The 16381-nt window shown below is 38.7% G+C and overlaps 1 protein-coding gene across 3 annotated transcripts; it reads left to right on the top strand.

Moving 5' to 3' along the window:
• Positions 1–9241: 9241 nt before the first annotated feature.
• Positions 9242–14568, top strand: LOC133295654 (uncharacterized). 3 transcript variants are annotated; one of them, XM_061494496.1, is made up of 7 exons: positions 9242–9403; positions 10298–11713; positions 12167–12252; positions 13110–13337; positions 13434–13655; positions 14051–14175; positions 14270–14568. In XM_061494496.1, exons 2-7 carry the CDS (start codon positions 10361–10363, stop codon positions 14326–14328), a joined length of 2073 nt encoding a protein of 690 aa, XP_061350480.1. In that variant the 5' UTR covers positions 9242–9403; positions 10298–10360; the 3' UTR covers positions 14329–14568. The 3 variants fall into 3 exon arrangements, with proteins under 3 accessions (XP_061350480.1, XP_061350481.1, XP_061350479.1); XM_061494497.1 differs by having other exon boundaries at positions 9242–11051; positions 11136–11713; XM_061494495.1 differs by having other exon boundaries at positions 9242–11713.
• Positions 14569–16381: the final 1813 nt, after the last annotated feature.

The following is a 16381-nucleotide window of genomic DNA, read 5'->3' as shown; positions in this document are numbered from 1 at the left end:
TCTTTCCGTTCCCTTGTAATTAATCTTTTTGAAATAGAAAAGGCCTTTTTTTGATCAAACTGTTTGGTATATGCATGCATTTCAGTTATAGTATTAAGACTGCCCAATTCTTTTGGATTAACTAACATACATGAAACACAAAGTCACTGACTAATCATGCTTGTTCTTTCTCTGAGTACTTGAAAATAGAAACAGTGCAGGGAATTTAATCCTCAGATTTTTGAAAGAAGCTGATCTGTGTGAACTCAAACTGGTAAGGAACGGAAAAATGCCAAACACCTACTTCTAAGAGCGTTCCTGAGGTGTAACCACAATGGAACTTCTCAGCTTGCCTTAATGCTGTAAGTACTGCTGAAGACAGATGAATTCTGCTGTCAAGGATCAAAACAGAATCACACATTCACCTCATCTCCATCATACACCATCTGGTCAATCAGAAATAACAAGGAACGTACTCAACAATGAACAAAAAAAGGACAGAAGAAAAACAAAGAAAAAGGGGAACAACCATTCAAAAGAATTCAAGAAAAACCAGAAAACCTTCCTCCAAAGGGGGAAAAAGGTTCAAGAAAAGGTGTTCCTTCAAAACAGAAAAAGTTCAAGTTCAAAGGCACAAAAGCTAAACGTTCCTTGATCCCACAAATCAGACCACCACTTCTTCCACATTTCCATACACTTACCCATCAAAGAATCTTTGGAACGGAAGACAGCTGTACTTCATAGGAACGCAGCATAAAGGCAAGTTCTGAAGAATCACATCCAAGAATGGACAGAGCAAACACCAACCCATGAGTGACAGTGAGACAAAAGATCAGCAACCTTCTCTTATCTGGGGACAGAATCCTCTTACTGTTTACTATGGAGAGTAGTTCATTTTTCTGAAAAGTTCATGGTTGCTCACTGGCTCAAGTTCCTTTCTGTTATGCTATTCTTTTAAATTGGGCAGACCAATACAATATTTCTGAGTTGTTTGAGGACAACCAACAGTTTAGTTTTGGGGTGTTTGATGGGACGTAAATTCGTTCCCATCTGAGCCCATTTTGATGGCAAAATACCATACGTTCCCTCATCGGATGAGCAACTTCAGCATGGAAATCACTTGTTTTACACATTTGTGACAAAAACACAGTGGGGGAACAGATGATAACGTATTCCTTTAAAATATATTAAAAAGGGGAACAGACTGAGACGCATTTAATGCACCTGCTCCATTCATTTAATGCTTCTGTACACTTTGCAGGTAACGTAGAGTTAAAGACTTCTAAAAAGCAAGTTCTAGATGCATGTTTTGATTGTATACCTCGTCTGCCTGAAACATGGAGATTCATAGGTATACCTTTGGGCATGTCCTGAAAGAACACAAGCCTAGGGTGATAAGCTGAAAGTATTCGTCAAATCTCTGTGAGGGATTAGGTTATCTGTAAACCGGAGAAATCGGGATGACATTTACGGGACTCGGGAATCTATGCATAGTAAAAGAGATCATGAGATGATATGCCTTTAGAGTCAGTAAATTGAAGATTCTCTAATTCGATTTAAAGCTTACCCTAAACTGCAAAGGTTGATAAATCTCCTCACCCTAAGTTTAATGGGAAGGTAACCGAGACGAAAGGAAATACATACGGTAACCAAATACATTTAATAGGATGATCATGTCATTAACCTAACTAGCTCTGGGGCAACAAAGCATTGTTGGTGCTCTGTGTTGTCATTAAATGGGTTGTGGTCTTATTGGGCCCAAGCCCATTTATGTCATTGGCTAAGTTGGGCCTAATGGGTCACACACTAACAGCTTATTGTCTTGACATTATATCATTAAAGATTTTGGGCCTAATAATGGTTGTTAGCCCAAGAAGAAGTTTGGATGCCCACCTTAGAGGGAAAAGGGCGCATGGATTGTTGTAATGGGCTTGGATGGACCAAGACATTATTAATTAATTTAATTAGTTAAATTAATTATCTAATGTTTAAATTTAAAATTTAAATTATGAATTTGAATTTTGAATTTAAATATTTGAATATTTAAATTAGAATGTTTAAATTTGAATTGGCTATGAAAGGAAGTTTCATAACAAAAGAAAAGGATAAGATCTTGATAGTATCTTGACAAGATCAAATCTCAAGTATCAAGAGGAGATCTTTGGACATCATCAAAGATGATTGGGGCGCTGATTTGGTGGCTTAATGATGGTCATTTAATCAACAAATCAAGCTCCATTCAGATTTGGTTAGTTGTGGAAATATTTGATTTAGTTGATTCAATTTGAATTGCAACTAATCAATATTTTTGGAATGATTTTGAGCTGATTGGGGCGCACAATATGGCTGATCATAAAATGGTTATTAGGTCAGAATATTGACTAGGTGCAGACTTAGTTTAAGAGGATAGGATAGGAGTTTGTTGACTAGATTTGATTTGCAACAACTCCATTCTTTCCTCCACAAAAGGGGCGCTCCATGATCAGATTTTTGGTGAAAAATCTGATTCAAATTTATTCCGCTTTTGTAACACCCCGTGTATACCCGGTTTGTTAACATAACATCGTATTAAGTTGCGCTTAATTAAAAATGCAGAATATCTTTTTCTTTTCAATTATGACGTCATTATACTTGCCAAGTTGATTACTTAACCAATTTCATAAAATATCGCATGTATGTAAATTGCAAAAAGACATCTAACTGGAATACCTCATATATATAGATAAAGTGAGTATCTATGTCACGGATCTACCACACATAGTCCGGACAATATCCTGATACGTTATTACAACTCCAAATAAAACAAGATATAAACAAGTCTAAGTGGCATGGGCAATCCTCATACTCACCAAATCAACAGCATAACCAACAAGTCTCAACATAGGAATCCATAAACTGAAGCTAAAAGCATAAGACAGTAAATAAGACCCAACATCCAATCATAACAGCATATCAGCATAAGCAGCATAAACATGTAACATCTATCAGCTAAGCTCTGGCCTCCTGCCACTACAGGTCTCAACCCCCGCATTACCTGAACCTGATATAAGCATTCCCCAAACGTGGGATGAGATCTCTAAACCAGAAATCTCAGTAAGACAAGGGATCCTCAAGGATCTTCCACCCTAACTCACTTACATGTGCAATATAAGTTCCAAAAGCAGTAATTCAACATAAGTTCCAAAACTCAATACAGTGCAACAGATATTCATGCCATGTGTGTCAATACTATTCTACTGGCCAGAGAAATGCAAGAATACGTCTATTACCTACAGATAGTACAAGGAACACCGCTTGTACCGCACCCACAACCTCACCATATCGTATGTACTACATACTCAGGCTTACCGTATAGGTGGAACACCACATGCATATCATAAAGGCACTAGCACATAACATCTCAACAGCATTTCCAAAACATCAAAAGCATGTAACACAACATGCATATAACCATACCCCCATGGGACATGGTGGAACCACAACATGGCTAAACCGAGGACACGAAAGCTTACCTTGCAAGCTCACTATCCAATGCCAAGAGTCCACACAGCTCAAGTCCGACACACAGCAGATCACAATCTTATTAGGACCAGCAAGCATATCAACAACAAAGCTCAAAAGCATAAACATAAAGACTACGTTTTTCCTTTTACGATTTATGTCTTAAGGCTTCACACAAAGCCATAAGTCCTTAACCACTTAATTCTGACTTAGTTCAATTAAAACAGAAGTTCAACTTCATCAATCTAGGGTCCACAAATCCCCAATGGCCTACTGTATGAATAATGCATCTACTAGTCGAAATCCCAGAATATCCGGATATTCGTCGGGGGCATATCCGGATATCAATATTCGGATATCTCTCTTCCAATATCCGGATATCCATATCTGGATATTCAAATCCCCATATCTGGATATCAATATCTGGATACCCATATCCGGATATCAATATCCGGATATTCACAACGAAATATCTGGATATTTTGTGACAAAACCCAGATTCTGCATTTCGCGAAAATCCAAACCAAAGGTCCAACTTTTACCGATTACAGAAGCTTAAACATGCATTTCTAAGTGTGTTAAGCATTACCCAACGTTAGGTTATCATCTTAAGCTCATTACATGCATCAAGGTTCCATTTTTAACCAATAACTCATGATCAAAGGTTGAGTATGCATACCAGGCTTAAAACTGAACCAAAGGTTGCTCTTGGAGCTCACAACCAGCTCCTCAAGGTTCTGACTTGGATAGAAAACGAAAATACCAAGCAAGGCTTGGCTCTTTCTTCCCAAAGGTTGCTTCTTGAAGCCACACAACCAAAGAACAAGGCTCTAAACCCCACAACCAGAGAAGACAACCCAAGAAACACCCAAGAGTAGCTCACCAACTCAGAAACCAAACTTCTCACCCAACCCAACACAACCACAAGGTGATTTCAAGGAAGAAACAAGAGGAAGATGATTATTTGGTGGTTTCTCATGAAGAAATGGTGAAGACAAGTCAAGAAAGCACCAATTCAGATATGGAGGCACAAGGGTCATGTAGGAAGGCTGAGTATCAGCCTAGGGTTTAGTGCCCTTAGTATATATAGGCGGTTTAACACTTAAACACACATTATTAACTTTAATTGCTATGCTCAGCATTTTAATCCCAAACTTTGGATTCTTAACCTACTCAATTTTACAAGAATTAACATATTTTTCTTATATTTTTCGGAGCACCTTTCCGGTACGCGCTTTTCATAGCCAATATCAGTTTCTAGCACCAGTTCTCATTATTTTAACTTGAAAATCGTTTTACAAGTCCTATATATTATTCTAGGAATTATCATGCACTTATTATAATTTTCCGGGATACTTTTTTTGTACGCATTTATACCGACTAGCAGAACCGGTATTTGCACTTTTCTTCCGAAAAGCGACTTTCAGCATTCTTAATCACTTATCATACTTAATTAAGCCTCATAATAATTATTAGGGTCAATTATGAAATTATTTCCTAATTCTCATATATAATTAATTAATTTCCTTAATTAACGGTGCGGGTTATTACATTCACCCCGCATTTTTAGGATTTTGTCCTCAAAATCAGAAACATACCTGTCTCGAAACTCGGGGTACTGCCGGAGAAGCTCGTCCTCACGCTCCCAAGTACACTCCTCAGGAGTTCTTCCGGTCCATTGCACTTTGACCATCGGAATGACCTTGCTCCTCAGCTGCTTCTCGCCACAATCGAGAATCTTGAGTGGTCCGACGGGAGTCTTTAGGTTCTCCCGAACCTCCACATCATCAGGTTGCACCACGTTCGAAGGATATGCTATGTACTTCCGAAGCTGAGACACGTGAAACACGTCGTGGATGTTGGCCAAGTTCGGAGGCAAGGCAAGCCGATAGGCAACAGGTCCTACTCTACCAAGAATCTGGTATGGCCCAATATATCGTGGGCTCAGCTTCCTCACTCCGAGTGCCCGACGAACACCGGTGACAGGTGAAAGTCTCACAAACACGTGCTCACCCTCACTGAACTCCAGTGGACGATGCTTGACATCATAGTAGCTCTTCTGGCGATTCTGCGCTTGCTTTAACTTTTCTCTGATCAACAGAATCTGCTGAGTGGTATCTTGGACAAAGTCCAAGCCAAAAAGCTCCTTATCTCCAACCTCAGACCAGCAGGTACGAGTCCGACACCTCCTACCGTACAGTGCTTCTTAGGGCGCCATGCCCATGCTAGCATGAAAGCTGTTGTTGTATGAAAACTCAACCAACAGAAGGTACCTATCCCATGCCGAGCCCTGCGGTAACGTGCAAGCTCGCAACATGCTCTCCAAGGTCTGGATGGTCCTCTCAGTCTGTCCATCAGTCTGAGGGTGATAGGCGGTACTCAATCTCAACTGCGTACCAAAAGCCTCCTGCAGCGCCTCTCAGAACCGATATGTGAACTTTGGGTCCCTATCACTGATGATACTCTCGGGCACCCCGTGAAGCCTCACAATCTCGTGAACATAAAGCTTGGCCAACTGCTCCGTAGTGAAGCTCACCTTCACTGGAAGAAAATGGGCAGACTTCGTCAGTCTGTCCACAATGTCCCAGATAGAGTCACAACTCGCCCGAGTCTTAGGCAATCCCACCACGAAGTCCATGGAAATACTTTCCCACTTCCACTGTGGTACTTCAAGAGGTTGAAGCTCACCGGACAGTTTCTGATACTCGATCTTCACCTTCTGGCAAACCAAACACTTAGACACAAAAACAACAACATCTTTCTTCATGCCCGGCCACCAGAAGTTCTTCTTCAAGTCTTGATACAATTTAGTAGTACCAGGGTGGATAGCAAACTGGCCCTTATGGGCCTCTGCCATAACCTCTTCGGTCAACGGACCTCGAGGAACCACGATCCTCTGCTGAAACAAAAGAAGTCCATCTTTATTCCAAGACACACCATCTTGATTCTTCACATAATCCAGGCACTCTCTCTGCATTTGTGCCTCTTTGATCTTTTCTAACAGCTCATTCACAACGTCTGCTGCTTCCATCTCGAGAAGTGCACTCCCACACGGAGCGGTCACTGCCAGGTTTCGGAACTTCTCAACCACATCAAAATTACCAAGTAACATACTGGATGAGCTCCCGGCTCAAAGCATCAGCTACCACATTGGCCTTGCCAGGATGGTACTTCAACTCGAAGTCGTAATTCTTTAGGAACTCCATCCATCTCCTCTGCCTCATGTTCAACTCTTTATGGTCGAAAAGATACTTCAAACTCTTGTGGTCACTGCACGCCACAAACTTCAAACCAAAAAGATAATGCCTCCAAATCTTGAAAGCAAACACAATAACAGCCAACTCCAAGTCATGAGTAGGGTAGTTCTCCTCATGAGGCTTCAGCTGCCTTGAAGCATACGCAATCACTTTGCCCAACTGCATCAACACACAACCTAGCCCTTTTCCGGAGGCGTCGGTGAAAAGCTCAATCTCAAGCGCAGGATCAGGAAGGACCAACACAGGTGCAGTAGTCAGTCTCTCCTTCAACTCCTGAAAACAAACCTCACACTCGTGAGTCCACACAAATGAAGTCTCCTTCCGGGTAAGACGAGTCAAAGGGAGAACCATCATGGAGAAACCCTTGATGAACCTCCGATAATAACCTGCCAAACCCAGAAAGCTCCTCACTTCCGTAACTGTCTTGGGCCTCTCCCAATCCAGCACGACCTCGATCTTGTTCGGATCCACTGCAACTCCTTCCGCTGAAATCACATGCCCAAGGAACTTCACAGACTTGAGCCAAAACTCACACTTTGAAGGCTTCGCATACAGCTTATTCTCCTTCAGAACTTGCAGAACAATTCTCAAATGCTCAACATGCTCCTCCTCCGTCTTGGAGTAAATCAAAATATCGTCAATGAAGACGATCACAAACTGATCCAGGTACGGCTGGAAAATCCGGTTCATGTAATCTATGAACACAGCAGGTGCATTGGTGAGTCCAAACGGAATCACCAAATACTCAAAATGACCGTATCTCGAACGAAATGCGATCTTAGGGACATCCTCTGGTTTCACCCGAATCTGATGGTATCCGGACCAGAGATCAATCTTAGAATACACGCAAGCACCCCTGATCCAACAGATCATCAATCCGAGGAAGGGGATACTTGTTCTTGATCGTCACCTTGTTCAGCTGCCTGTAGTCGGTGCACAATCGCATTGTCCCGTCCTTCTTCTTCACAAAGATGACCGGTGCTCCCCAAGGAGACACACTCGGTCGAATGAAATCTTTCGCTGAAAGATCCTCAATATGCTTCTTCAGCTCTGCCAGCTCCGGTGGCAACATCTAGTATGGAGCTAATGAAATAGGCCCTACACCAGGCAACAGATCAATGGAGAACTCTATCTCCTTATGTGGCGGAAACTCAGGAATCTCCTCAGAAAACACTTCGAGGAATTCCCTCATCACAGGAATGCCAGTGATATCCTCCTGTGTCCCACTCACCAAACCTCCCAACATGACATATCCAAATGCCCCAGCTCTCAAGGCTCTCCTAGCCTGCATCAAAGAAATGTACGGCGAGGAACTAGCTGTGGAATCACACGGAGACATCACCACACGCTTGGCACAACAGTCAATCAATGCACAGTTCCTGGACAATCAATCCATGCCCAGAATAACATCCAAGTTAGTCATCGGCAATCCTATCAGATCTACCGAATACTCACGGCCATCCCGACGTGGTATAAAAGTGTGAGGTAACATGTGGGGTTACATTTAGAAATGTGCATGGGTCGAACCGAACCAGATTTTTTGAAAAATTCAACCGAATTTGTTTAAACGCTTCTATTCAGAAGTGGTTTGGTTCGGTTCAAAACTGATTCGGTTCGGAAATGGTTGGGTTGGGTTCGGAACTGGTTCGGGTCGATCCTCTTTGAAAAAGAAAAAAATTTAAAATTTAAAAAATAAAGTTATAAAAATCAATTTGGTTCGGTTTGGAAACGGTTCGGTTCGGTTCAAAATGGTTCGGTTCTTAAACTGGTTCTAAAAACCAGTTCGGTTCATGAACTGGTTCTTTAAAAATCGGTCCGGTTCATGAACTGGTTTTAAAAACCGGTTATTTTAAGGGCGATTCGGTTCGGTTCGGTTAATGGTTCGGTTTAGTTTTTTAGTTATTTTGCACATCTTTAGTTGGGATAGGTTATTCTGTAATTCACAGGTCCTCTAATGGTGTTTTTATCACACACAAGATACACACACAATTATCTGAATATACCTCTATTCTATTACTGATTCTACCAAGCCACTGTACAAGAGTTACAATGAGCTATTTATAAGTAATAGCAAATAATTAAGAATACTAATGACCAACTTAGGAAATCTAAACATAATAATGACTACTTCTTAGAAACTTTAAACTCATTAATGTCCACTATCAAATTCCTAAGGGACACATCCCTTTACCACAAAACTCTTTATTTTCTATTTTCTTTAATTAAATAAAGTTTAAACCCAACATATTCTACCTATTTTTTCCTGCCTACTACTCTAAAATATCATTAGATCAGAATGTTAACAAATTTTTATCTTTCTCTCTCCTCATGAGATTCTGATCTAACAGTGTTAGAGAATAGTAGGCAAAATTAAGGAAAAAAAAAAAAAAAATAGTAGATAGAATAACCTATAGACAAAGAGAGAAAAAGAAAAGGTTAATACCATTAATACGATTATGATCCGATCCTGAATCTATGGGTTTTACTATTTCCTTAACATTTATCCGAAGAACATCATATGTGGCGGCGTGGATGAAAGCTTGTGTTGTTTTCACTTGTCAGATAAGAACACAAAATCTTTAAAGCTATATTCATTCACTGTGATGTCAGTCTTTCTGCAATATCGGTAGCATCCTTACTGTTGCGTCCTTCAAACACACAACATAGTTAGTTTTTCCTTTTACTTTCTTTTTAGCAGAGCCACACTTGTATTGTATGGATGTGAAGATTTTATCTTTGTGAATGTGTATTTTGGAATTTTCATGTGGTAGTTTGTGTGGTTCTTGGGTAATATGGGGAATTTCAAAAATCTTACTGTTTCTCTCTTTCTTTTATTAAAAAAAAACAAACCTTTCTTGTTTTGATGGAATTTTTGGTTTTTGTTTCTTTTGTTTTTTTGTTAAACTTATATTTGAAAATTAGGTTTAATGTGAATTCTGAATTAGGGTAAATAATGCATGAACGTTCCAGGGGGTAAGGAAAGTTGTTTTAGGTGGTAGATCTTTCTTGTTTTCATTTTTATAAATTTCAAAACTAAGGACATCGTTTTGGATGCATTTTTTATTTTTGATCCAGTGGACTGCTTATAAAACTTCATATGTGAGAAGAAGTGATTGTTTCTGCAACACATGTTTCATTTTATATATTTACGAAGCATCAAATTTACTAAAATGAAAGGAAGCTTGGATGTTCTATGAAAAATGATCATTATCGCAAGTATCATGATACATAAATGAACATACCGGTAAATGAATGTGGAAATGTCAGAATTTGATTTGTGACTCTAATTTTGGTGATAGTGATAATATTTTTACATTTTACATTGAACCTGATTGCTTTTCAAAACTATTACTAGGTTGACAGTTCATCCTGGTTTGAGTAATTTAGTCTAGTTTTGAGCCATTGGATTATTCAAATGTTTCAGTGACTTCCCTTCATCTTGTAGTTTAGTGTTGCAACCATATCGATTTTGTTTCTCTAACACTTCCCTTAATCTTGTAGTTGAATGTTGCAAACAAGTCAATTTATGCACTCTTTCATATTTGAATGTTTATTTACAGAGTAGGAATTCTCAAAATAAGAGTAGAAGTTGCTGGAAAGATACATCTTACAGAGATAGTAGTATGAGCCAGTTCAATTACAATGACCAAGTTCCTCATTATGGTGGGGGTGTCCATTCTGCTGGCGGTGGGTACTTACCACATCAAACTTCTAGACCAATGTTTTCTACTATAGCCCCAACACCACAGTCACCATCATTGATTTGGTGTGAACTTTGTGAGGTTAAGTTGAGAAGTTACAAAAATATGAAAGAGCATTTGAATGGAAAGAGACATCAAGGATTGTTGAAACTACACGAGGAATCAAACAGAGAAGAAATTTCAAATGGACAACAGAGAGGACAGTTGCCAAATTCTCAAATGAATTCAGTAGTTGAACCTAAGCCCGTTCTTAAATCTGAGATACTTGGATGCCTGGTAGAAAATGTGAGTTCTGAAGCTACTGCTGCCAAGCACAAGAGTTGCCTGGGGAAATATATTGGGAAACCCAGTGATAACTTTGGTGCACAAGGTCATGATTTCAAGCGTAAGACTGCCGGAGCCACAGGAGGTAAATACATGAAGACAAATAATGCGATAAGAGAGCCAATGGATTCATCAAAACTTGATGTGAATGCTCTGTCAAGTTATGTAGAACCTGTTGTCCAAGTACCTGCTGCTGAAGTTTCAGCTAAAGGGCCTGAAGGGAAACCTAGGGATAACTTTGGTGTACAAAGTCATGGTTTCAAGCATAAAATTGCAGATGCCACAGGAGGTAAATACTTGAAAACAAATACTTTAATAAGAAAACGAATGGATTCATCAAAGCTTGATGTAAATGCTCCATCAAATCATGCAGAACCTGTAGTCCAAGTAACTGCAGTAGCACCACCATCAGGTCCTGTGGCTTCTCAGATTAAGGCTCCAACACCTGTTGTAGGATCAAGTTTCGAGCTACAGCTTCAACATGTCTCAGCCTCTGAGACACAAGTGTTAGAAGGCAAAAAACATCATCAGATTCAAAATCCTGCTTTCGAAACAAATGTACAGCCACAATCAATCTCTGTGGAGTTGAATGCCCCAGCAGGTTCTAATATTAGAACTCAAACTGAAGATTTGAGTTCTGCTTCTACTGCAATAGCAATAGCACCACCAAAAGAGCCTATGCTATCTCAGGTATTGGCATCAGAAGCAGCAGTGGGATCAAGTTTTGAATCACATACTGAAACAGAACCCCTAGGATCAGAAGCCATAGCACATTATGAGAGCCAAAATCCTACTGACAAATCAAATAATCAACTGCTATCACCTGTCTTGATGGAGTTCGATGGCCCTTCAGGTTCTGGTTTTAACACCCAAACTGCAGACGGAAGTTCAAAAGCTGAAGAAAAGATGGATGTTCTCACCACTAAATTCGGGTTAACTCAGTTGTCTCAGGTATTTCACATCATTTGCTAATTTTCAATGTAACTATCAAAGAATACAGTGGTTGTTTCTTAAGAGATCTAGTTACTAATTTGATTATAGTTTTATTCAGTATTACTGTGACAGGCCTGAATCTGCTTATCCTATCCATTTTGGCTAGTTTAGATTTTTCAATTGAATGAACCAACTATTCTACTAGTGATCTAACTTCGTGACATGTAAATAATTGTTGATTGAGTAAACCTTTTAAAACTATTTTGGTTTTTGGCATGTCTTGTCTTCCTTAAATGAGACAAACATGATAAAAATTTGAAATGAGAAGAAGAAAGAATTTTAAATGTTTTGTTTTTTGGCAATGCCTTTTTCTCAACCGTACATAACTCAAAAGCTTATGATTAGCAGCTTTTGGAGTTGTACATCTGCTTTTATGATCCATTTTAGTAAAACTGTGGGCACTTGTTTCAGGTAACTGTTTGTCTTACTTGTGGCGATGAGGGCTTTCCGGAGTTGTTGAATTTTTGTGAAACGTGTCAGGTTTATGCAGTGCATAGGTGACTTACTACTTTCTCTTTCTGTCTACTTACTTTGATGAACTTGTAGCAAGTTTTTATCGTCATACTTGACTGAAGATGCTACTACTTCTAATGCCTTATGGTCATTCTGTAATTTTCCATTAGAAGTATTAAAAGTGGGAGAATTATAGTTGATGAATCCAAAGAATATGAAATGTTACTGAAGATCATTGCCAATTCTGGTCAAACAATCAGGAACAATTAGGTTTTTAGTATTCCAATTATTTCCTTATATAGTTAGGCTTTTCGTGTTATGTAATTTGACAGATCCTATTATGATTTTTTAGGTACCAAATTTGGGTCTTAAAATCATGGGTTAGGAAGCCAATGCTTGTATATATTAAAGCTCCCTATTGCAATGGAAATTAGAAAATTCCGTCGTCTCATCCGTTAGATATGTATTGCTTGGTATTTATACCCTGAACTTTTGTGTCATTTGACATAGATTTTTATATGATTCTTATTATTTTTCAAGCAGAAATATGATTTTAGATTTTGGTAAAAGTGCTTTAAAAATATGATTTAGAAGGTTTTCATTATCATATTACCTGCAGATGCCCCTATTTTTTTATTTCCATGCGGACATTCTTTTAAATTTCAATTGGTATTGAAGGTGCTTATTAATACCTCGAACCTTTTCTTCTGAGTTGATGCACAATACAATTGTATTAATACCATGAACTTCCTTTTTGGTATCAGATGCATAGAGTTTTTAGTTTGCTATTGAATTTTGTTCACAGCATCTTCTAAAACAGAAGTTTATGCATTTTATAAGATTTGTAGTTTCACATTCTTGATGCATATTGGCCTTATTCTCCTCAACTTACTCTTTTCAGGTATTGTTTAGATGGGCCTGTGGATTATACTGGTGAAGTCACTTGGTTCTGTGAAGATTGTGATGCAAAGGTAGTAGACACATCTTCTCATGATCAAAGTAAAGCCAGAATAGAGGTAACAAATTGCATGAAGAAAGTAAGGAAAAACAAGCAACAACAAAAAGCTGATTCTAGTGAGGGGCATGTGACTGTTACTGAACCACAGCCTATTGCTGATCCAGTGTGGAGGTAAGAAATTTGTTTTTGCTACCTTCATTTGGAGTTGGTGAAATTTCTAGCTTCTATGGTGAATCATTGTCTAAAGTTGAATTTTATGGCTAATAGGGGAAGCTTGTACTTCTGTGACCAAAGTATTGATATTTTCAATGGACTTCTGGCCCATTTGTCCAATTTAGCATGCCCCCAAGTCCAAGAGGAAGCAAGACTTCTCCCTGAGGTGCTTCGTGTGGACTTGCTTGAAAGATCTGAAGTATGGCCAAAGTATTTCAAGGAAAGTGGACCAAATGAGGAGAGCATTGCTCTTTATTTCTTTCCTGAGAATGAATGGTGATTTTTCTGATAAACTAACATGTTCTTAGAGCTGTTTGGATATACTTTTTTTCTCTAAGAAGCTCCTTTTTCTCAAAATGAAAGTACTTTTCACTTTAAGTTTGTATTTTGCATTCAACTTTGGAAAAAGCAAAAGTCAGGGAAAAAAACTAAACTGATTTTTTTTTAAAAAAAAAACCAAGATTCTTGGTGTCTAAAAACGGGCCGGAATATTTTATTTTATTTTTCACTTAAAAATGCTTATTAGATACTGATTCAAACGCATTAGTTTTGCTTTTGAAAGAAGTCCCTGTGAAAAATAATGCAATGTATATAAAGCTTTTTTTCAAACTGCCCTTACTCTGCTCTCTCTATCTCTTTAATTTAATATTGAACATTACATGCTTCTACAGCAATGAGAGGGCCTTTGACGAGCTGGTTGATGAGATTATTTACCATGACCTTATCATAAAAGCTGTGGTTAAAAATGCAGAGCTTTTAGTTTTTCCTTCTACAGTGCTCCCAATGCAACACAGGAGTGAGTTACATTTATTCTTCTTCAGTGCCACGTTTAAATTTCACTGTTTGTAAAACAAAATTGTGTCTTAATTTTTGAGTTACATGTTGTGCAGGATTTCAAGCAAAGTATTACTTGTGGGGACTCTTCAGAGAAAAGCAAACTTCTCCTTAGTCTAAAACTTTTCATAACCATAGTACCTCTAATACTTTTTAGGCCTAGTGGTGTGGTTCTGTTTCCAATGAACGGTACTCCTGTTTCCCTAGCCATTGAATTCATCAGTGTGTATCTATTCAGTTTTACTTAACGTTTTTGAGAAAATATGGTAGCATGTTGAGAATTTTGAACTAGAGAGGATATGATCGATGGCCCTGGTTAACATTTTTGCTCCTGCATTATTTGTGATGACAAGAGAATGCCTAAATATGTGTTTTTTTTTTTGTTAATGATTTTACATTTTACTTTTTTTTTTTTAGTTGATATCTTTTTATTGATGATTATAAATATATCACTTTAATTTATTTTTATCATGTTTTATAATACTTTTGAAACAAATAATTGATCTCTATTTAATAACTATGAGTGATTAGTTTCATCGTCTTTTAAAAAATATTAAATGTTACTATAAAAGTGCGATTATATCTTTTGATAGCTTTAGCTGTCTTTGTCGCTAAAGTTATTGATTATTGAAACATAGGGGTTTTGATTTCATAGTTTCTGGATGCTTTGGTTAAATTTCAATACATCGTAAGGATATTTGTAGTTGTGGGAAGATTCAGAATTTAACTTTTAGTCTGCGTTCTTGTTAAGAGCGTTGAATGTGTATAAGAATGTATCCTGATGAGTTGGAATTGTGCAGTAAATAGATAAACATAATCTTGTGTCTCTATCTTTAGTATATAAAAGTTTAAATTAGGGAACATTTAATTAATATTTTTAAATATTGATAACACCAACTTTTACATTTTTGTTTTTTGTTTTTTTCCTTGTTTTGAAACATTATAATTATAAAACATAAAAATGTAAAAAAAAAAAAAAAACAACAATAATAACAACGAAAATGCCAGTGTGCACCCTTCCTTCTCTTTATTTTTGTTGTCCATCGTCAACAAACCTTTGTTGTCTCTTTTCAGTGTTAACGAAAGTTGTTTTTTCCTTGCTAGACTTTCTTTTCTTTCCCAACATTCTTACAATCTTGTAAATACCCACATGTTCTAAATGACCCACAACCGGTTGGCCCATTAAGGTAGACTCAAACCGCCTCCTGTCATCCACGTCAGCCCTGTTTACCAATGGTTACCAGCCCTCTCTTTATTCTGTTCCCACAGGGCAATGTCTTCAAGGTAAGACATCAAATTCTCCCTTAGATAGTCTCTCCAGACCCCTTAAATAGAAGTTTCCCCTTCACAGCTACAGCAGAAGTGACTGTCACCAGCATAGCAGGGACTACATTGTTGTCGCCGCAGCAATGTCAGGCACCTATGGCGCTCCCCAAGGAGAGTTGACCCGGCTCGCTCTTCCATGCGAGCAGGGCATCTTCTTCCCCTATAAATACCTCTCCATCACCAGGTAAGGGGTTCCATCTTTTGTGCTGTTATTTTGCCATCTTAGCGGCACATACACACTATCTTTGCGGATTCAGACTTCATATTTGGGACGTTGCCATTTAACTTGGTCCCTACTTTCGTTAGTGGCACACACACACACACACACCATCTTTGTGGATTCAAACTTCATACTTGGGACGTTGCCATTTAACTTGGTCTCTACTTTCGTTAGCGGCAATACCCATATAGTGATATACATCCCCTCCAAGGGAATATATTAGGCTTGCAGCTCTCAACGGTACATTAGCGCCGTCTGTGGAAAACTGTAAACTCGAATTCCCATTTTCTTTTCGAAGATCCTAAGAAAGCTCGAAACTCCAGAACATTCTGACCAAACGCCACATGGCAATCACCACTCGGAGGACTTATCAACCCAGGGCAACCATCCCAGAAGGACACATCCAAACTGTGCACTCCAGTTCCCCACCATCAATATAGTCAACTCCAGCTCCTTATGCGGTTGCGACAACCCTTCCACCAGCTCAACACGCCAGACATTCTACACACAGTCATGCAGTGGAAGAAATACAAAGCGAGATCGCCCACCTTTGACAAGCTGCTCATGTAGGCAACCAACTAATTGCACAAGAAGCCTGCGGCGAGAGCTCCGTCCCAGCCCC

Source organism: Gastrolobium bilobum, unplaced genomic scaffold (genome assembly GCF_033153095.1).
Source record: "Gastrolobium bilobum isolate Gb01-03AN ecotype WA unplaced genomic scaffold, APGP_CSIRO_Gbil_v1 utg12474, whole genome shotgun sequence".
Taxonomy (NCBI): Eukaryota; Viridiplantae; Streptophyta; class Magnoliopsida; order Fabales; family Fabaceae; genus Gastrolobium; species Gastrolobium bilobum.
This window is presented reverse-complemented; position numbering and strand designations above follow the sequence as displayed.